Below are 21555 nucleotides of genomic sequence, written 5' to 3' on the forward strand. Positions count from 1 at the left end.
AGTTAATTTTTTCCCCTTCCATAGTTTACTTAACTACATAAGTTAGTACACGCACACAAACATTAATCATTGTAGGATTCTTCTATATGTTTAACGAGTAATACTAATAAAGAACAATTTTTTTTGAATCAACATCAGTTAATATCTTTAAAATTATTTTAATTTTTTTAAATCGTAGATTTTATCATAAACTTTTAATTATAAATTTTAAATTATAAATCTAAATTTTAAAATTGGCTAATATTAAAAAGTTAACTCTTGTACTTTTTCCTTTTTAATTTCTTCATTTTTAGTAAACAAAGTTTGTTATATTAAAAAAAAAACCCTCAAGTTTTTAAGACATGATTAAAACTAATAATAAAGATAATTTAGTTTATGAATGATGGCCACGGCGACAAGAAGGTTCATCTACCTAGTGTTATTATATAAACCACCTCTCATATCTCTCAAATCTCACTAAACCATTTCTCATATCTCAAATCTCAGTAACATAGAATCTTTCACCAAATTCATCCACACATACACAATTTTAATTTCCATGGCAAATCATCATAAGAGAACCCTAAAGTTTGACATTAAACAAATTGTTTATGTGAAACCATCAAAACCCACACCAAATGGCAACATTTCACTCTCTGCACTTGATAATAGAGCTGATAACAATGGCCTATGCCATATTGTTCAAATATATCAATCACCGAAAAATGACCAAAATGACCCTGCCCTTATGATCAAAGAAGCACTCTCAAAGGCTTTGTTTTATTACTACCCTTTGGCGGGTAGAATAGTAAAACATGCTGATGGGAAACTTAGAGTTAATTGCAATGCAAATGGAGTTCCCTTTGTAGAAGCCATTGCTAATTGCAACCTTTCTTCTCTTCACTACCTTGATGGTAGTAACACAGAGATTGCAAAACACTTGGTACTTGATCTTCCTTCTGAAGATGAACATGGTTTCCAATTATACCCTTTGTTGATCAAGGTAACCAAGTTTCTATGTGGGGGTTTCACAATTGGCTTAGGAACCTCACATGCTATAATTGATGGGAGTGGAAAATCTCAATTCTTGCAAGCCATAGCCGAATTTGCAAGTGGAAAAACCGAGCCATCGGTGAAGCCTGCATGGGAGAGAGAAAAGCTTGTTGGGTCAATTACCAAAATGCCCTTGGAGATTCCTATGGATGAGTCTTCTGCCGCAGTCTCACCTTATTTGCCCACCAAAAAACTTGTTCACGCATGCTTTAAAGTTGACAATGAGAGCATAAAAAGGCTCAAGATGAGTTTGATGAAGGAAACTATTAGTGACCAAAACAATAACATGGAAGAAAGCTTCACAAGTTTTGAGTCTCTTGCTTCCTATGTTTGGAGGGCAAGAACAAGAACTTTGAAATTGAACAGTGATGGTAAAGTTATGTTGACTATCATAGTAGGGATAAGAAAGGACCTTCTTGATCCTCCTTTGGCTAAAGGGTATTATGGGAATATTGCTGTGGATGCAAATATTGTGTTGACTGCTAGAGAAGTCAACGAAAGACCACTCTCCCATGTAGCGAAGGTCATCAAAGAAACTAAGAAGGTTGCTCAGACAAAGGAGTACGTCAAGAGAATGATCGACACGTCGGCGACGGCGGCCGACGACGATTTCGATTACGATGGAAGGGGTGCGTGCATGGTTTTGACAGACTGGAAACATTTGGGTTTTTCAAAGAACATGGATTTAGGATGGACACAACCGGTGAATTTTGTTCCTGCCCCATGTGGTTTGTTTGATAAATTGCATTTGTGTATTTTCTCATCTCCGAGTAGCTTGGATCCTTCAATGGATGGAGGTGCTAGGATCTTTGTGTCACTCCCCAATGCTGCCATGCCCAAGTTTAGGAACGAGATTGAAGCTCTTATTACTAAACCATAGGCGTTAGATGTATTTCAATTCATCATGTTCTAATTGTGTGGTGTCTGTAGAGGGCAATATAGTAATTTCATGTTTGTTTATATTTTATAAGTCAATGGAATAAGATTTGATTGTGTTTATTACTATACCCATTTCAACGAAGGGAAATTCAACTTTATCCTAGTTTGTTGTAAAGAAGACATGGAGTGAAAGATTTTAGTTATGCTTTTTACAATTCTTTATCGTTCTTATATTTTTCATGGGTTTCTAAATTTCTCATTATGTGCAAAGAACAATATAATTCGAAAGGTTTGACTTTGTAATATTTTTTCCAATCGATATTCGATATTTCTGTTTTTTAAATTTATAATAATAAAAATGTTAGAGTTGTTCATATTCTGGTCTAATACCATGGTCCAGGTTCAAGTAAGTCAAAAAGACACAATTTAAAGATTGGCTTTCACCACCCACCCGACCTCTTCTAAAGAGGTCGGGCTCGACATAGATTCCTCTCCAAAGAGGTCGGGATCGAGGTGAGTTGGCAGATAACACTTATTCAAATAAGTAACTATCTCCAAAAATCTCTCAACCGACTTTTAGGAGTACTATCTCAACAACCCTAAGATAAAGGGACGGTTATCCACCCCCAGAAGTGGAACTACTCCAACGGTGGTTATTGGATCACCACTATAAATATACTGACACCCCTCAGGTATCTCTAAGTTCCAATACTCTCTAAACCTGCTTACCCCCTTTGCTAACTTAGACATCAGAGTGTCTTTGTAGGTACCACCCCCCATTCTCTAAAATACACAACTCGGACGACGGCTCCCGAGCGCGAGCAAGTCAGAGTTCACCTTCTTTTGACGTTTGGGCCAACCCTTCGAGTCCAATCCACTTATCTCAGGTTACCTACGTAATATTGGCGACGTTGCCGAGGACCTGGGAGATCAACCCATGATGGTGGACGATCTAAACAAGGACGGAAATACAGCATCCGAATCTGAGCAAGAAAACCAAGTCGCTGGTAACAATGACAGAACCATAGTCACTCTGCAAGGTGCAGCTAACCAGCACAAAGAAGGTCCCTCAGGGTTGAAAGATCCAAAGGGATCTCTTCTGAAGCGCACGAATCAAGAAAAGAAGGACAGCCCCATGCGGCCGACCTCATGGGATTGCTCTACGGCCACCAAGAACGGCTGGAGTAGCTAGAACAAGAACTAGAGAGACAGCAAGAAGCGGAGAGAAACCTAAGGAGAGAGGTCGAGCGACGAAAAAAGTATGAGGAAAAGCTCTTGAGATTAGAGTCCAATCTCCGAGGTAAAAGCTCTCGCAGTGATCGAGAAGATTCTCCCTTGGGAGGAGAAGACCTGTTCAGTGAAGACATAATGAGGGCAAAAGTTCCAAGAAACTTTAAAAGTCCCGATATGGACCTATACGACGGAACCACCGATCCAAAGCATCAACTGAGCAATTTTAAAAGTTGGATGTACCTAGCCGACGCCTCTAATGCTACTCGCTGGAAAGCCTTTCCAACAACTCTGTCAAAAGCAGCGATGAAGTGGTTCGATAGCCTCCCTCTAAGTAGGGCTGTCAAATGGGCCAGTCCAGCCCATTTAAGCCCAGACCGATTAGCCCACGGGTTAAACGGGCTAGCCCATTTAAGCCCACTTTGTTCGCGGGCCTAAATTTTATAGCCCGGACTGTTTATGGCCAGCCCAACGGGTTAAATGGGCTGGCCCGTTTATCTGTTGAAATATATTTTTTTTTGAAATTTTTTTAAAAAAAAAAAGCTAAAAAAATCCAATTTTGAGGAGAAAAACTGGTGTACATATTTGAACAAAAAAAATCCTGTTTGACACAAATAAAATTAAAGTTCTAGTAAACAATTAAATACATTTAATTTTAGTAACTATTATATTCTAAATTTGTTGTTTTAACTCAAAACAGAACCACATTCACATCCAATTAGTGATTCCATATTTCTAATTCTAATATTTCTAATTAAAGGGGTATTTGTAATTCCCCTCATATAGTTAATAGACTATTATAAACCAACATAGCAACATCATAATTCTACCAAAAAGCCACACAAAGGTAAAAAGAAAGTATTTAACAGATTACATGGCATGCAAATATTTTACAAAAGAAGCAAGCAATGTAATCCCCAAAATCTTTTATTCAATCCACCAAATTAGTCAACACCTGCAATAGAAAGAAAAATAAATTATCAAATAAAAGTTAGTGACTTAGTGGCAGAAAAAGAAGTTTCATAGAATTGAATTAAAAAATGCATGGTTTGAAACAATTAGACAATACTAATAAAATACCAGGCATCATATTAATTGAATCCACTTTATCTTTATAATGTTCTTTGTCACTTTCATTTTGACACTCAAATTCAGCATCTACAATTTAAAGTTAGTTAGTAGAAAACTAAATAAATACAATATGCAAGTCATTCATTATTTATTGCCAATAGAAGTTAACAAAATAAATTTAAAAAGTGAATTACCATCATCTTCAAATCCATGTATCCAATTACGAGCACAAATAAGAGCTTGCACATTCTTATCCAAAATAGAATTTCTATATTTATTTAGGACATGTGCACCAATAGAAAAGGCTGATTCTGAAGCTACCGTAGTTATTGGAATACTAAGCACATCACAAGCCATGGAAGCTAAATCAGAAAAGCGATGGGCTTGAGACCTCCAATATTGCAAGACATCTATTTTAGAGTTCATATCAAGAGTTGACTCTTCCAAATAGATATCTAACGAAGACTTTCTTTGTGAAGCATTAGTTTGAAAATTTATATTTCTCAACTCCTACAATATTCAAAAAAAAAATAATAAAACAATTAAGAAAGTAACATATTGACATAAACATATAAACGAAAATTATATTAACATAATGCACAACAGAGATAAAACTTACATCAGGCACATCAAATGAAAGTGAATCATCTTCTCTAGAAGTTGGAATTCTTATTTGACCACCAGAAACATTAGAAGAGGCATTATGTGACAAAGTTTCTGAATATGCTTTAAACAATAAATACAGCTTTTTCTTGATGGTGGTCAATTTCTCATTAGCAGTACATGGATCCACTTTATTCAAACAATATTCCAAAACATGAAATTTCATTCGAGGATCAAGAATAGCCCCTAGAGAGAGAATTATGGAATAATCGCTCCAATACTTATCAAATTTGGCTTTCATTGGTTGCACCATTTTTCTTATGACCTCATCCTCACTAATGGAGAATTCTTTCAGCAAACATTCAATCCTCCAAATTTGCATAAAATATAAATTTGAAGTAGGATAAGATTGACCAGACATCAAGGTAGTAATTTTATAAAATGGATTTAGAAATTTACAGATTTCTCTTCCTCTTTTCCACTCTTCTTCCGACGGACAATCTCTGAAATTGTTATCCTTCAAAGAGAGTCTAACAAAACCACGCTCGCATCTCAAAGCACTCTCCAACATCAAGAAAGTAGAATTTCATCTAGTAGGCACATCTAAGTTCACTCTAATGTCAGAAATTTCAAGTGACTTAAGAACATCTCTAAATTGGATAGCCTGTGCCTCCGATGCTCTCACATACTTGATACTCTCTCTGATATTATGAAAAGTAGAACTAGCAACCTTCAACCCATCTTGAACTATCAAGTTTAAGATATGAGCACAACACCTCACATGAAAAAAATCCCCATTACACAATAACCCATCACTTAAAAGAAGGTTTCGCTTGAGTAAAGTTTGCATGCTATCATTAGATGAAGCATTGTCTAAGGTTATTGAAAATATTTTCTTCTCTATTCCCCATTCAGATAACAACTCAAGTACTTTATTTGCTAATTGATGTCCCGTATGTGGAGGGGGCAAGTGAGAAAATGAGAGTATCTTAGAATTTAATTTCCATCGTGAATCAACATAATGGGCAGTCAAAGTCATATAACCCTCTGTTGTGCATGAAGTCCAAATATCAGTAGTTAAACATATCCTACTTCGAAGTTTTCCTAACTGACATTTTAATTTTTCTTTTTCAGCAATATAAAATTTAAAAATATCAGCTACAGCAGTGTTTCGAGAAAACATCTTAGCATCAGGATTCAAGTACTTAAAAACATCCCTAATTCTTCTATACTCAACAAATGAGAAAGGCAAATCATGTTCTATGATTGCTATTGCAATTTTTTCACGAAAAATCATAGGATCAACTTGTCTAGCCCTTAACCTCCCAGCTTCATCAAGCATCATTTTTCCCAAATCATGAAATTTGGGAAGTTCACGACACACAGGGATATGCCGTCTCAATGTAGAGGTACCATGAGTACTATCCCCACCTTTGTATTCTTTTCCACACCCTTTACATTTGCACCTTGTTTTTCCATCTTTCCCAACTATTTTTATAAAGCTATCCCAGACATTAGATGTAGTTAACCGTTTTCTCTTTTTAGCATTTGACCCATCAATAGCAGCAGGTGGAATACTTACAAGAGGTGTCGCTTGAGTTACTTCGGGCGAGACTTTGTCGTCAACAAGATCATCAAAGTCATCATCAGAGTCTAAGTCTGAGTCCAAAAAAATTTGTTCTACCTCAGCATTTGGATCAACAATATCTCTTGCATAGTCATCCATAACTCCAAATTAAATCACTAACAAAAAATAAAAACACAGAATCAAATTAATCCTTATTATAACCCAAAATAACCCAGAACAAAACATAATACATAAATAAATAAATAATTGATGTTAGTGTCGTACTATTCATCTAAATGTTGAGAACCTAAGATTTGTGATAAAAGAAATAACATGCATATTTTATTATTAACACAAGAACTGAAGAAAGTAATCTTACAATAGTTGGTTGAAAATTGATGAGTGTGATGACTGAAGGCTACAAAAACTAACGAAGAGTAGAAGCTGACTGAAGAATGGATGAGGTAATGAAAACTGAAGGGCTAACGGTGATGAGATCCTCGCAAGGCTTTAATGGTGGGGATGCTCATCGATGACACCGACAAAGAAGTTACTGTCGCCGAAAGAAGGATGAACACATACATAAATAATAAATTTGTGAAGCTGTGGTGCTATGCAGAAGAATTAGGGATTTATGCTACTTTAGTGTGCTTTCTCTTTTTTCTTTGAACGTTTGCTCACTTGCTGTGTACAAGAAACAGAGATTGAAGAATTAGGGATAGGGATTTACTGATTTAGCATTTAGGGCATATGGTGATATGGATTATTGGATTATGGGCTGATGGGTATATAGGCATGGGCTATGGTTACTCTTGGGTGATTTTTCTTTTTCCTTTCATCCTTTGTACGTTACAATTTCTAGTGAGTGTTAGAGAGAGTTTTTTTTATTTTGTACTCTTAGTCTTATATTGTATATGGGTTGGGTTATATTTTGGGTTGGGTTCAAGGGTTTTTTTATCTTCATAATATTGGACTATTAGTCTTTTTATTATTTTTGTACGGGTTGGGTTATTTTTTTTTCAATGATGCTTGGCCAAAATCTGAAATTTTGGTTTAAAAAAAACCAAATTTTATGCGGGCCCCCATTTAGCCCGCGGGCTAACCCATTTAACCCGCAATTTTTTTCGGGTTAATCGGGCTCAGCCCGTTTAGCCCGAAATTTAAATGGGCCTAAATTAGAGGCAAAAGCCCGCCCATTTAAACGGGTAAACGGGCCAGCCCGATGGGCTTGGCCCATTTTGATGGCCCTACCTCTAAGGTCAGTCACCAGTTTTGACGACCTCTCGCGTAAGTTCCTTATGTAATTTTCAATCCAAAAAGATAAAGTGAAACACGCCCCGAGTCTCCTGGGAGTAAAACAGGAGGTTGGAGAACCTTTGAGGGACTACATGGAAAGGTTCAATAAGGCGTGCCTAGAAATTCAAGACCTGCCTACAGAAGCAGTGATTACGAGCTTGGTAAATGGACTTCGAGAAGGCCCTTTCTCCCATTCCATCTCGAAAAGGCACCCAACTTCTTTGCGTGATGAACAGGAAAGAGCGGAGAAGTATAACATAGAGAAAAATGCCAGACTGCGGGAACCCAGCTGGTGACCTGGACACTCTCACCCGACAAAAGAGAAAGAGAGGGAGCCCAAGAAAAAAGAAGAAGTTGGGACCGAAAGGCCCAGGAGATATCACTCCTATACCCCTCTACGAGTTTTTCTAGTAGACATTTATAGGAAAATCTGTCACACTGAAAGGCTACCTCCCCCTAGACCCATCAAGAATAAGAAAGGGGAAAGTCGCGGCGACTACTGTGAGTACCATAAGCTATGTGGTCACTCAACAAATGATTGTTATGACCTGAAGAATGTGATAGAAAAGCTGACCAGGGAATGTCGGCTTGATAGATATCTCATGAAAAGGTTGGACCATCATGGCAAGAGGAAGCTAGGTGAGGAGGATCCAAGAGATCCACCACCACAGACCCCAGAAAGGCACATACATATGATCTCGCAAGGGTTTGCTGGAGGAGGTCTCACAAAGTCGTCTCGCAAGAGGCATCTGAAGGAAGTTTACCAGGTCGAGGGCGAACTGCCCGACCTCCCAACCATCTCTTTCACCAAAGAAGATGGGCAAGGCATTGTTCCTGGACATGATGATCCGGTAGTGATTACCATGATTCTCGTCAACACCCATCTACACAGAACCCTGGTGGATCAGGGGAGCTCGACCGACATCCTGGTCAAACCAGCATTTGACAAATTAGGGTTGGATCAAAAGGACTTAAGGGCATACCCTGATATCCTATATGGGCTAGGGGATACACCCATAAAAGCACTGGAATTCATATCCCTACATACAACTTTTGGAAAGGAGATGAAATCCAAGACTCTAAGTATCGACTTCATAGTCGTCGATGTGGGCTTAGCCTATAACGCTTTAATAGGCAGAACAACCCTAAATCGGCTTGGAGCATTGGTGTCTACCCCCCATCTCTACATGAAGTTTCTAACACCAGAGGAAATTGCAACCATTAGGGGAGATAAAAAACTGGCGAGAAAGTGCTACAATGAAAGCCTAAACCTGAGAGGAAAAGGCAAGGAGGTTCACACCATTGAGCTCGGAGGAATTCGAGCTAAAGAAGAGTTACGACCACAGCCCGAGGGAAAGACTGAAGAGGTACAGGTCGGGAAGGAGGAAGGAAAGAATACCAACATATGAGCCAACCAGAAAGAAGACTCGAAGCAGAAGCTTATAAGGCTCCTACAGGAGACTTCCGACCTCTTTGTCTGGAAAGTCTCCGGCATGTTCAGGATAGATCCCGCTCTCATGTTGGACAAAATGTCGGTATACCCTGGATCACGGCCTGTCTAGCAGAGAAGACGGAAGCTCGGACCTGACGGACTCAAGTGGTGGAAGAGCAAATACAAGCCCTCCTAGAAGCCGGCTTCATCAAAGAGGTCAAATATTCGGCTTGGCTGGCAAATGTGGTGCTAGTCAAGAAACAGAACGGCAAGTGGAGGATGTGCGTCGACTACACCGACCTGAACAAGGCATGTCCAAAAGACCCACATCCACTTCCAAATATTGATACCCTAGTAGATTCCAGCTCGGGATATCAATACTTGTCATTCATTGATGCATACTCGGGATATAACCAAATCCTGATGTACCAGCCGGATCAAGAAAAAACATCTTTCATCACGGCTTGAGCGAATTATTGCTATGTGGTTATGCCTTTTGGATTAAAAAATACAGGCGCCATATACCAAAGGCTAATGAATAAAGTGTTTGCACCACACCTTAGGAATTTAATGGAAGTATATGTAGATGACATGTTAGTAAAAACCAAGGATGAGGCTGACCTCTCGCAAGTCTTCAACACCATAAGGACGTACGAGATGAGATTGAATCCCGCAAAGTGCACCTTCGTGGTGGAGGCTGGAAAATTTTTGGGGTTTATGCTAATACAAAGGGGGATTGAAGCCAACACCGATAAGTGTAGAGTTGTCCTAGAAATGAAAAGCCCGACCTGTTTAAGGGAGGTCCAACAGCTAAATGGTCGACTTGCAACTCTCTCCAGGTTCTTGGCAGGATTAGCATTAAGATCCCTACCACTTTTTTCTCTACTAAGAAAAGGATGTCACTTCGAATGGATTCCAGAATGTGAAGAAGCTTTCCAGGAGTTCAAAAGGTTTTTAAACCAACCTCCTATTCTGACACGACCCAAAGTCGGCGAAGAACTTATCTTGTATTTGTCCGTAGCTGACAAAGCTATAGCATCAGCTCTATACGAGAAGATGAGGTCGGGCAGTATCCTGTGTACTTCACCAGCAAGGTTCTACAAGGCCCCGAGTTAAGGTAAGAAAAACTCGAGAAGTTTGCGTATGCCTTAATAGTGGCCTCTCGAAGGCTACGGCCTTACTTTCAAGCACATACAATAAAGGTTTGAACAAACCAGCCCATGAAGCAAATACTTCAAAAAACAGACATTACGGGCAGAATGGTTCAATTGGCCATAGAGCTATCCGAATTCGACCTCAAATATGAAACTCGAACAGCAATTAAAGCCCAATGCCTCACCGACTTCGTGGCAGAATATGCAGGAGATCAAGAAGAGGCCTCCACAGCTTGGGAACTATATGTGGATGGCTCTTCCAACAAGATCGAAAGCGATGCAGACATAATACTGGTAAATCAAGAGGGAACCCAAATAGAGGTCTCCCTCAAATTTGAATTCCCGGCCTCCAATAATCAGGCAGAGTATGAGGCCTTGATCGACGGATTGAAGTTAGCAGAGAAATTCGGGGCAACCAAAGTAGTCGTGTTCAGCGACTCTCAGGTGGTGACCTCTCAAATCAATGGGGAGTATCAAGCTAAAGACCCTAATATGAAGAGGTACTTGGACAAAACCTTGGAGTATCTTAGGCGGTTCTCGGAGACCGAGGTCAAACATATAACTCGAGATCTCAATAGCAGAGCAGACGCCCTCTCGAAGTTAGCAAGTACCAACCAAGCCAGGAGGGAATAATAGAAGCCTGATCTAGAAAACTCTCCAAGAGCTCTCTGTCACAAAAACAGATGCTAGACAAGATGTCCTAGAGGTATCCAGGTTAAACCTCGGATGGATGAATCCACTAATTGAATACATAAAATTCGACATCCTACCTAAAGAGGAAAAAGAGGCTAAGAAAATTTGGAGGGAGGCACAAAGCTACACATTGGTGAAGAATATCCTCTATAAAAGGGGAATATCCACACCATTGTTAAAATGCATCCCGACCTCAAAAACGACAGAGGTCTTAGAGGGGGTGCACAATGGTATCTGTGGAAACCATCTCGGAGCGAGGTCTTTGGCTAGGAAAGTCATCCGAGTCGGGTTCTATTGGCCGACCTTGCAGAAAGATGCCAACGAGTTCGTAAAGAAATGTCAACCATGCCAAATTCATACTAACTTTCACGTCGCTCCCCCCGAGGAACTTATCAGTATAACTTCACCATGGCCCTTTGAAAAAGGGGATTGGACCTACTAGGGCCCTTTCCCCAAGCGTCTGAACAAGTGAAGTATCTAATAGTGGGAGTGGACTACTTTATGAAGTGGATCGAAGCAGAACCATTGGCCACCATTACAGCCCAGAAAAGTCAGAAGTTCCTCTACAAGAACATCATTACAAGGTATGGAGTTTCCCACTCCATCACCACCTATAATAGAACCCTGTTCACCAACTCTACCTTCAAAAACTTGGTAGCCAGCATGAAGATCAAGCATTAGTTCACCTTGGTAGAGCACCCACAAACAAATGGGCAAGCTGAGGCAGCCAACAAAGTTATACTGGTTGGGTTGAAGAAAAGACTATAAGATACAAAGGGGGCCTGGGCCGAAGAACTCTCTCAAGTACTATAGGCTTATCGGACTACACCTCAGTCTGCCACGGGAGAACACCATTCCGACTTGCTTATGGCGTAGAAGCCATGATACCAGTCGAAATCAACAAGCAAAGTCCAAGAGTGAGATTCTATGACGAGGTTGGCAACATTTAAGCACACAAAGAAGAACTTGAACAACTCTATGAAGTCCGAGAACAAGCCCAGATAAGGGAAGCCGCGTTGAAGCAAAGGATGACAAACAGATACAACAAGAAAGTTTTTCGAAGGAGCTTCACCCTAAATGACTTGGTGTTGATTAAAAATGACATCGGCGTTAACAAGTCGGGGGAAGAAAAACTCGCTGCTAATTGGAAAGGGCCATATAAGATAAGTGAAGTCCTAAGAAAGGAATACTTTAAGGTAACCGACTTGAATGGTACCGAGCTCCCAAGGTTGTGGCATGCTTGTAACATGAAGAGGTACTATAGCTAGAAGCGAACTCTACTCCCTGATGTACTCTTTTTTCCTACTTCATGGTTTTTTCCCAAAAGAGGGTTTTAACGAGGCATCAAAGTGGAGGCTAAGGGTCAATACGTCTTAAAATTCCCTTAGTAGCAAAAGTTACCTTCATCAATAAATAAAGATTTTTATCTCTTTATAATTCCATTACTGTAATCATTATTCTATGAAACGCACCGATTTAAGCTCGAAAAAATGTCAAAATCTCATGACCGACCTCCGTGGTCGGCAGGATGAAACGACGAGGTACAAATCGATGTAAAGAGGTTACAAAGACGATCATGATAACTCGGGATCTCAACCACTTAAACGACTAACTAGTCGGAAATCCTGAGAAATTCGAAATGCATCACAAGAATAACCTAAGTTACGAAACAATTCAATAAGCAGAAAATTGAATATACGAGGAATGCAAAAGAGATAAGAAAAATCCTACCAATCTATTAAAAGCAAAAGCAGTTTTCAGAGTCTACGAAAAATCTTACGGAAACAGCTTACCCAGCACAAAGATTTTTTCACAAAAAATAAAAAGGTTTCCATAAAAAAACCTTACATAAAACACAACAAAGCATGCATAAGCAAAACATTTCATAAAAAACCATTATCCAAAAAAGAGAAAATAAGCAACATTTTTTGTTAACGGCCAAAATGCCAAAAAAGTCAAGAACTACCACCACAAACAACAAAAAGATAAATTGTTCAAAGGGGCCCACAAGCCGGGCCCCAAATAGCTGAAATTAATTAGAAGAAGGATTGGAATCACCAATAGGAAGGGAGCTCAGATCTGAAGCAAGAAGGGTCGGAGCGGTCTCTTCGACAGCGGAAGTCGGAGCCTCTGAAGAACCCGGCAGGTATCCCTCCTATTGCTCCTCACGAGGAGGAGACTCAATAAGCCTTTGCCCACGGGTCTTCAGCTCGGAATCTATCTCAGGACGAGGAGGGGAGACAATAGCTCCATCAATGACGATCTTGTCGGGATGGAAAGGAGAAAGGTCCAAGTCAGGAGCAATAACTCCGACCTGTTCCTTAAATATCCTCCAAGCCTCCTCCGAGCTCTCCGCTACAGAATCCTCCAAGTCCTGATAAGCCTCCCGGTTCGACTCCAACTATCTTTGTAAATCAATATTTTCAGAAAAGACCCTGACATAGTTCTGCTCCGCCTTCTCCTTCAGGCCCTCCGTCATAGCACATTAACCCATAAGCTTCTTCTTCCTCTCCTGAAGCCGGATTCGCTCATCCCTCAGCCAGGCCACCTCCTTTTGAAGTCGCTTATCCTCTTCTTGATAAAGGGCAAGCCTCCCCTGAAGTTCGTCTATAGTTTTTTGGGAAGAACCCAAAGAACTCAAAGGAGTTTTGTCCAAAATATCAAGAAGAGCAGTGCAGACACCAGCAGTTTGCACCCTTCCCCGAACCAAAATTTGAAGATGATTTTGAAGGAAAACGTCATCCATAGAAATCTGGCTATGAGGAAAGATGTGCTTCTGAACTAACTTTAGACCGTCGAAGCCGGACTCTCCAGCAATAGAGCCAGACTCCGAGGTCTTACGCTTCTTCTTCTCGGGTTCAGAAAGAGGTCGGACTGGGGAGATAGGGGGATGAGGGAGAGGAGTAGAAGCAGAGGTTACCATAATTGCACGAGAGGAGGTCCCCAAGTTTTTAGGAGGAGGAGGAGGAGGAGTGCCAGCAGCCCCAGCCTTCGCCGCATCCGCCCGGGCCCGAGCCTTCATTTTGGCCTCCTGGACCTTCTAATAGGTAGCGCTAGATCCACTCTTCACCATTTCTGTAAAAGAGGAAATAAGATCATCAGTTTACAAGTCGGGAGCTCTCCAACAAACAAAAGAAATGAAAACAACCTAATTGGGTCTGCACAAAACTTGGAGAACCCAAAAGAAATTTCTTAGTATCTAAATTAGGGGCTCTCCCCCAAGCCTCTCGGAAAAATCCCACGATGGCCTCCTCCAACTCATCCAAGTCATCCAGGCCATACTTCTCAACAGGGGAGGCCTCCAACCAATAAAGAGAAAATCAGGGTTCATGGTTATCATTTAAGAAAAAAGGGTGATGGCCCTCTGCGGCTTGGACTTTGAAGAAAAAGTTTTTGAAGTCATGAAAAGATTTGTCAAAAATTGAAAAGACCTTCCGTCCCTGAATAGCTCGGAAGGATACCCACTGCTGTTTATTATTCTGGGCACTAAATGGTTTGGTCAGATGGAAAAGATAGAAAAAGATCTTTAAAGAAGTCGGGAAGTCAAGCTCTCGGCTGACGAGTTCGTAAATTCTCATAAAACTCCAAGAGTTGGGATGGAGTTGAGTAGGGTCAACTCGGCAATGAGATAGTACCTCTATTTCAAAATCGGAAAAGGGGAAGGAAATCCCCAGGCAGGTAAAAAGACAATCATACATAAAGAAAAAATGAGGGTCAGAGTCAGCATCCCTCTCACAACAAACCCGGTCTTCAGGACTCGGGGCCAACAGTTCGTATTTAGGCTCATCAGCCTCTAAGCTACAGATCCTATGGTGAATGCGAAATTCGGTCAGGTAGTCGGTGTTTACTAAAGGTTCCTCCTCAAGTACAGTATCATCTACCCATCTCGAAAGAGACTCAGGGATATGGAAAGACATTTTTTCAACAAAAAGAAGTGGGTGTAAAAGCGATAAGACCTACAAAAGAAAACAAAAAAGAAATCATCAAAAAGCAGGGCTCCCAAAGACAAAACAGTCTTTCTCCAAAAAAGCGAAGAATCACCAAACCGACAAACAAACTTGAGACAGTACTAAAACCTCAAACAAAAAATCGTAAAAGCATGAAAAACTCCTCCAACATGCAAAGTAAAAGCGCAACCGATAGAAGAAGATATAGAAAGGACTAACCTTTATCTGTAGATTCAAAGAGGAGTAGGCACAACAACAACGAAACGCCTCAAGAAGGAAGACCAAAGAAAGTTTTTTGAAATAAGAAAGAATAAGAGTATAGGCAAGAAGCTTCAGAGATGAAAGAAAACACAGAAAAGAGAGGGAAAAGTATTTATAACACGCCAGAGGCACAATGGTAAATTGACGTGGTCATTAAAAGAAACGGGCCGTTACCAATGTAACTGCCCCCACGTGTGAATACGAAACCCCAAACGATGCGACGTTTGATTAGACACAGCAGTTGAAGAAACCTAAAATCACGTCGGTTCTAAACCAAAATCACGTCAGTTCTAAACCGAAATCACGTCAGTTCCCAACTTGAACAAATTCGAGTTCAATTAATACTCGAATCCAACTCATACGTAAAGAGATCGGACTCGAGTAGGGTCACTGTTCATACCCTGGCCCAACACCATGGTCCAAGCCCAAGTAAGCCAAAAAAGCCCAATCCAAAGGTTGACCTTCACCACCCACCCAACCTCTTCTAAAAAGGTCGGGCATAGATTCCTCCCCAAAGAGGTCGGGATCGAGATGAGTTAGCAGATAACACTTATTCAAATAAGTAACTGTCCCCAAAAATCTCTCAACCCACTTCTAGGAGCACTATCTCAACAACCCTAAGATAAAGGGACGGTTATCCACCCCCAAAAGTAGAACTACCCCAACGGTAGTTATTGGATCACTACTATAAATACACTGACACCTCTCAGGTATCTCTAAGTTCCAATACTTTCTAAACCTACTTACTCCTTTTGCTAACTTAGGCATTGGAATATTTTTACAGGTACCACCCCCCATTCTCTGAAACGCATAACTCGGACGGCGACTCTCGAGCACGAACAAGTCAAAATTTACCTTCTTTTAATGTTTGAACCAACCTTTCGAATCCAATCCACTTATTTCAGGTTAGTTACGTAATAAGAGTTATGTCATGTATCTAATATCAATAACATCGGATTTTTAACCAAATTAATTGCAATTAATAATGTTTAAATACATATCAACTTATTACTAGTAGGACATAACATGTGATACAATGGAACAAAAAATCTCCGTCTCTTTCTTAGTAATTTTATTTACGTGTTATGATATACGTAGCAAAAATAAAGCACGTAACTCACATTTTAGGTCTTTAAAAGATTCCAAACTTCAGATTTTTTCAATATTTAAAAAAAATGTTCGAGATAAAACTACAAGAATGAATATGATTAAAAGTTAAATTAGTTAGTATATCACAATTAAATTCTTTTTTAGTAATTAAATCTATGAGTTATTATTAGTCACCAAAAAAAAAATCTATGAGTTATTATTTAAATTAGTTCATAAAATTATGAGTTATATTAGGTAATTAATAATTTTTTTAAAAAATATAAATAACTATCAATCAAATAAAAACACATTATACCTCTAAATTACTTACTTAAATCTTAATATTAGAATAACCATATGCGCGCACACTTACTGAAATAAACATCCCAAAATTTCTATTTACTCAATAAAATAAAATAAAGCACCACCGTGGAACTAAGTTTGTACACCAAGACAGATACTGAATGTTCATTCATGAACCATGAAGATGCCAAATATCTGCTACGAACCACACTTTCGTGTTCGCGCCACGTTCCCTCCACGTGGCAGCCCTCGTGCCAATTGTATGAAAAAAACAAAAAGGTTAAAATATTAACTCCCACTTCTGATTCTTGGAGATTCACCCATGGCTTCTCCCACGAGCACCTTCTTCTCCTTCTTCTTCTTGGCCTTGTTCTTATTCTCTCCTTCTTTATCAGATGATGATAAGGTATCTTTGGAACTGTACTACGAGAGCTTGTGCCCTTACAGCGCCAATTTCATCGTTAACTACCTCCCTCAGATCTTCCAAGACGATGAACTTGCCTCCATCGTTGACCTAAAGCTCGTTCCTTGGGGTAATGCCAAACTCAGTGCTAACGGTACCTTTACATGCCAGGTATATACTTCAACTCACTCTTGCCTCTCAACATTTTCAATTTAGGTTTTTATTTTTCAATTCATGTGCTTTTTCTTTTGCAGCATGGAAAATATGAGTGCTTGCTTAACACCGTGGAAGCATGTGCCATTGATGCCTGGCCTCAGTTGGTAAGAACTTAAGAGATTAGGAATTCACCACTTGCCACTTAATACTCATTATTAATTAACTAATTAATTAATTGGATGTTAATGTGTAGTTACAAATTCCCTTGGTTATTGTCTGCATAATGAGTTCACAGTTCAATTTGAGAAATGCTACTTGTATAGCTCAAGGGCACAATTAATGCAATTACATGCATAGATGTAAATGTTCTTAGAGATTGGTAATGATTACTCTGTCAATTACATGGATTTTTTATTTGTTTCAATTTTATTCCATGTGATTGTGGTTCCTTCTTGATTTGATCTTACTGTTGGTTCTATATTTTCAGTATGACAGTAAATTGGCATGTATATTATACATTAGTCCAAGTATTTTTACATTCCTTACCTTGTTGCAGAGCAAGCATTTTCCTTACATCTATTGTGTTGAGGAACTAGTTTACCAAGGTGAGTACAGGGAGTGGAAATCTTGTTTTGAGAAGCTTGATCTGGATTCAAAACCTATTGATCAGTGTTATCATGGTGATCGTGGGAAAGAGGTTAGTGCTAATTTTCTCTGGTTTCTTTCTTATAATCTTGAAAGACGATTCTGTTACAGAAAGTGACCTGTGTTAATGTTACCTACTAATCAAAAGACTTTTTTTGGTTACCACATTTTATGTCATAAAGAAAGAAATTTTTTTAAAAAAAAAACCTTTTCTCCTCTCTAAATTAGTTTTTGAGTAAACTACAAAATTGTCTCCAAATTATTCGATCATTGACGAAAATACTCTCTTAAATGACAAAATACCCTCAAATTATTTAAAATACAACAAAAATAACAAAACATACCACTTAATAAGTCGCAAACTCCTTATGTACTTGGTAAACTGTTTGTGCATTTGATCTGAAATTTTGTGGGAATATTTGAAAAATCGGACCAAACTATTGCAGAAAAAATCCACTTGATGTAAAATCACAAAATTTTAAGGATAAAAATGTCTCATTTTTCTAATCATGTTTCAAAAATTGCATCAAAGTTTGATCTTTAAAGCCTTTTTGAGAATATAAATTTAATGGGAATGGATATTGTTATTTAAATTTTAATAATGCTACTTTTTTTTCTTCTATAAATTTATGCAAATATACAATGCATGGCATTATCAAAAATGGAAGTGACATTAGCATTTTCCATATTTAATGGTTGGATACTTTTGTCGCGTTTAAAAAAATTTTGAAGATATTTTTGTAGTTGATAAATTTGGAGGTACTTTTGTCCGCAATTTTATAATTTGAGAATATTTTTGGTAGTTTACTCTAATTTTTTAAATGAAATTTTGAAGTTCTACTGACGATGCTACATGAAGTAAGCTTATGAGAAGAGAATTAGAAAGATTAACTGAAAGAAAGGTTGCTCTTGCTTTTGATTCTTTATAAAACTCTGGAGCATTGTAATACTTGCAATCTTCTCATTACCTTATCTTCATAGATGATTTACTGCTTCTTTGCTGCAACGAATGTTAATATTATCTTCTTACATTAATAAAGAGATGATCAATGCGCCTTAACTTGATTCTATTATATAAATTGTTTGGCTTTGGTTTCTCTCACAATTTTAGCATTTACCTATCCGAATGCAGCTTGAGCTACAGTATGCAGCTGAAACCAATAAGCTGCAGCCACCTCATCAGTATGTCCCATGGGTAGTTGTGGATGGCGAACCACTCTATGAGGTTAGTTTATAATTTTACAAATCCCTTCTACACTATTCGAAAAAAGAGTTGACAAATTAGTCCTTCTATTCAAACTTTGTACATGTATAATGTGTCTAGAAAGGAGGGTGCGGTGAGGGACAAATCCGTCCAGTTAGTGATAAATTCCTTATTGTCCCTTATGCCTTGAACAATCTCACTATAGACATGATACATGATAGAGTTCAATGACATTGTTTGGTACATGTAACTGACCCTACCTAGTGGAATAAGGCTTTGTCATCGTTGTTGTTGTTGTTGTTGTCCCTTATGCTTTGAAGTTTGAACAGAGAAGAGATTTGGGGTTCACTCTAACAATAAAATTTGTGCTTTACATTATACTTGAAATTTCGAGATTGATCGAATTTATTTTGCTGCAGGACTATGAAAACTTCTTAAGCTATATATGCAAAGCTTATAAAGGCAACAATGCACCCGGAACCTGCACACAAGCATACCTTAACACAATTCGAAAGGTGGAACCAAAGAATAAGCATGGTGCTTGCTATAAGGAAGGAGTGATTCCAACATTAGCATATATGTAATTTAGATGTGACAATAAATAAATGTATCATATATGTGATGTAATAATATCGAAAGTGGCTTGTTCATGTACTCATGTAACTTCTCAGCAAAACAATGCTGCAAAAGTAGCTATTCCCATCTGAAACTTGAATGTGTTTGCATTTTCTCTTTTTGGGTTGATAGACGCTTAAAGGTTGAAAGAACAAGGAAAAGGAAACGAAGAAATACACAGCTTAGACATGGCAGGGTCATGTCATGCAGTTAGCCACCATGTTTGCATTTTTCAAATATCAGTGTTGCTGATCCATTTAGTTAAAAGTAATTTCAATTTGGTGAAGTATGCAGAATTAATTGGGTTGCATTTGCTTACACAAAAAGAAATCACTTGTTTCAATAATTAGTTGTTGAAAATTGATCACACTTGTTTGAATTAGATATTATAGTTTGTTTTAGAACTTATTTGTTCTAGTCAAAATGATTGGTTTTGGTAACATTCAAACGTATCCTGAGTGTTAATATCTCTAGCTATATCCCTGACCCTGAGTAAGATCATGAGGGTCTCCAGTTGTGATGCTCCGCGGCATCATATATTTTTTATGGATACAAATAATAATTTTTGTTTTTTATAAATAAATATGTCAGTATTTTTAATTTTGAGTATAAATAATAGTTTACTCTTATCTTAAATAAAAATATAGACTTTTTTTCTACAAAATTTTTTCAAAATGAAAGAAAAAAAAAAAAAAAACCAAAACCGTTATCGAAAAAGAAATGGATTGAATTTTATTTATAGGTGTGACAATATAATGGAATCTCCTATGTGTTTGTTTTCAATATATTATACTTCCTCATTACAAAAATATTATATATATACACAAAAAAAAAATCAATCACCAAATTAATTATTATATTTTTACATGTAAATATATATATATATATATTATTAATTTATTTTTAATATATATTTTATACAAATAATTAATTTAGTATATGATGTTTTGTGTGCATACAATATGATTGATTATATTTTTTGGTGACATATGATTGATTATATTAATTATATGCATTGTCACTATTCAATTATATATTGCTATAGTAATTAACTAATTATGTAAAGTATTTAAATAAACCAATAACTCTTTTAATTTTTAAAAGGCACATAAAAGTAAAAATAGTAGCGCGAAAATGTCTTACACCTCTGATGGTTTGATTATCCCTAGTTAACTAGACTTTTTTTTTACAAGAAAGAAAAAAAAGATATTAGTTACATTTAAAATGAAATAAATGGTTTGTAATATATTTTTGTGTATAACTACTTTTGTATGTACAACGCCCACCTCACTTCTGCTTTAAAATGGGAGTTCCTTTTGTTCTTATAAGCTTCAAAAAAGCTAAAGATAATCATCAATTGTTAATACAAAATTACTCACCTAAAGCTGCTTTTTACATGGATAGTAATACTTAGTTATATTTAATCTTTCTTTTTTTTGGGTAAATAAAATGAAATTAATATTATTATTATTGTTGTTGTTATTGTAAGTACTATCTTATGATTCATGTCTCTTAGTTTTATATAATGTGTTTAAAATTTCAGAAACATGGATTGAAGACCAAATGCATTAGATGAATGATGAATCTGGAATTTTTATAAGGTAGACCATATTTGAAGCTTGCTAATGAGGCAAACTATTGATGATTTATTACTATTTTATAGGTATTTTATTTTTGTCATTGTAAGATTTATGGGTCACACTTTCAGTTTGGCTTATTACTTAAAGTCTCACTAATTGATTGGGTTTGTAGTTGATGATAATTTTTTTGGTGAGACTTGAGGACCTAAGTGATTGTATGGATGTTCAGATAAAGAGATGTTTTGCCAAGAATTCTACATTTTTTTTTTTTGCTTTAGTTAGTAATATTCTTTCTTTGAATAATAGTTAATTTCAGGGGTTTGTTTGCCATTGGTAATGGATGCAAGACGTTAAGGAATCTAATATTAAGTCACAAGGGTTTGAAAGCAATTACT

At 37.7% G+C, this 21555-nt stretch overlaps 4 protein-coding genes across 4 annotated transcripts; 3 read left to right on the forward strand and 1 right to left on the reverse strand.

Annotated features, from left to right (window-relative positions):
- Window positions 1-490: 490 nt before the first annotated feature.
- Window positions 491-2036, forward strand: LOC107647048 (tetrahydroanabasine acetyltransferase). The gene has a single exon (XM_016351197.3). It carries the CDS (start codon window positions 539-541, stop codon window positions 1910-1912), a length of 1374 nt encoding a protein of 457 aa, XP_016206683.1. The 5' UTR covers window positions 491-538; the 3' UTR covers window positions 1913-2036.
- Window positions 2037-4085: 2049 nt separating this feature from the next.
- LOC148575573 (zinc finger BED domain-containing protein DAYSLEEPER-like) lies at window positions 4086-5128 on the reverse strand. Its single transcript, XM_088502363.1, has 4 exons — window positions 4832-5128; window positions 4407-4722; window positions 4222-4299; window positions 4086-4096 (listed from the first exon to the last, which is right to left on the reverse strand). The coding sequence occupies exons 1-4, from the start codon at window positions 5126-5128 to the stop codon at window positions 4086-4088; spliced, it is 702 nt and encodes a 233-aa protein (XP_088358489.1).
- A 2642-nt stretch (window positions 5129-7770) lies between these two features.
- On the forward strand, window positions 7771-9087 carry LOC107644527 (uncharacterized). Its single transcript, XM_016348407.1, has 2 exons — window positions 7771-7970; window positions 8103-9087. Exons 1-2 carry the CDS (start codon window positions 7771-7773, stop codon window positions 9085-9087), a joined length of 1185 nt encoding a protein of 394 aa, XP_016203893.1.
- A 7614-nt stretch (window positions 9088-16701) lies between these two features.
- Window positions 16702-19674, forward strand: LOC107647133 (Thioredoxin superfamily protein). Its single transcript, XM_016351274.3, has 5 exons — window positions 16702-17131; window positions 17215-17280; window positions 17673-17813; window positions 18894-18986; window positions 19385-19674. The coding sequence occupies exons 1-5, from the start codon at window positions 16880-16882 to the stop codon at window positions 19547-19549; spliced, it is 717 nt and encodes a 238-aa protein (XP_016206760.1). The 5' UTR covers window positions 16702-16879; the 3' UTR covers window positions 19550-19674.
- Window positions 19675-21555: the final 1881 nt, after the last annotated feature.

Source organism: Arachis ipaensis, chromosome B1, assembly GCF_059453495.1.
Source record: "Arachis ipaensis isolate K30076 ecotype BB chromosome B1, ASM5945349v1, whole genome shotgun sequence".
In the NCBI taxonomy this organism is placed as follows: domain Eukaryota; kingdom Viridiplantae; phylum Streptophyta; class Magnoliopsida; order Fabales; family Fabaceae; genus Arachis; species Arachis ipaensis.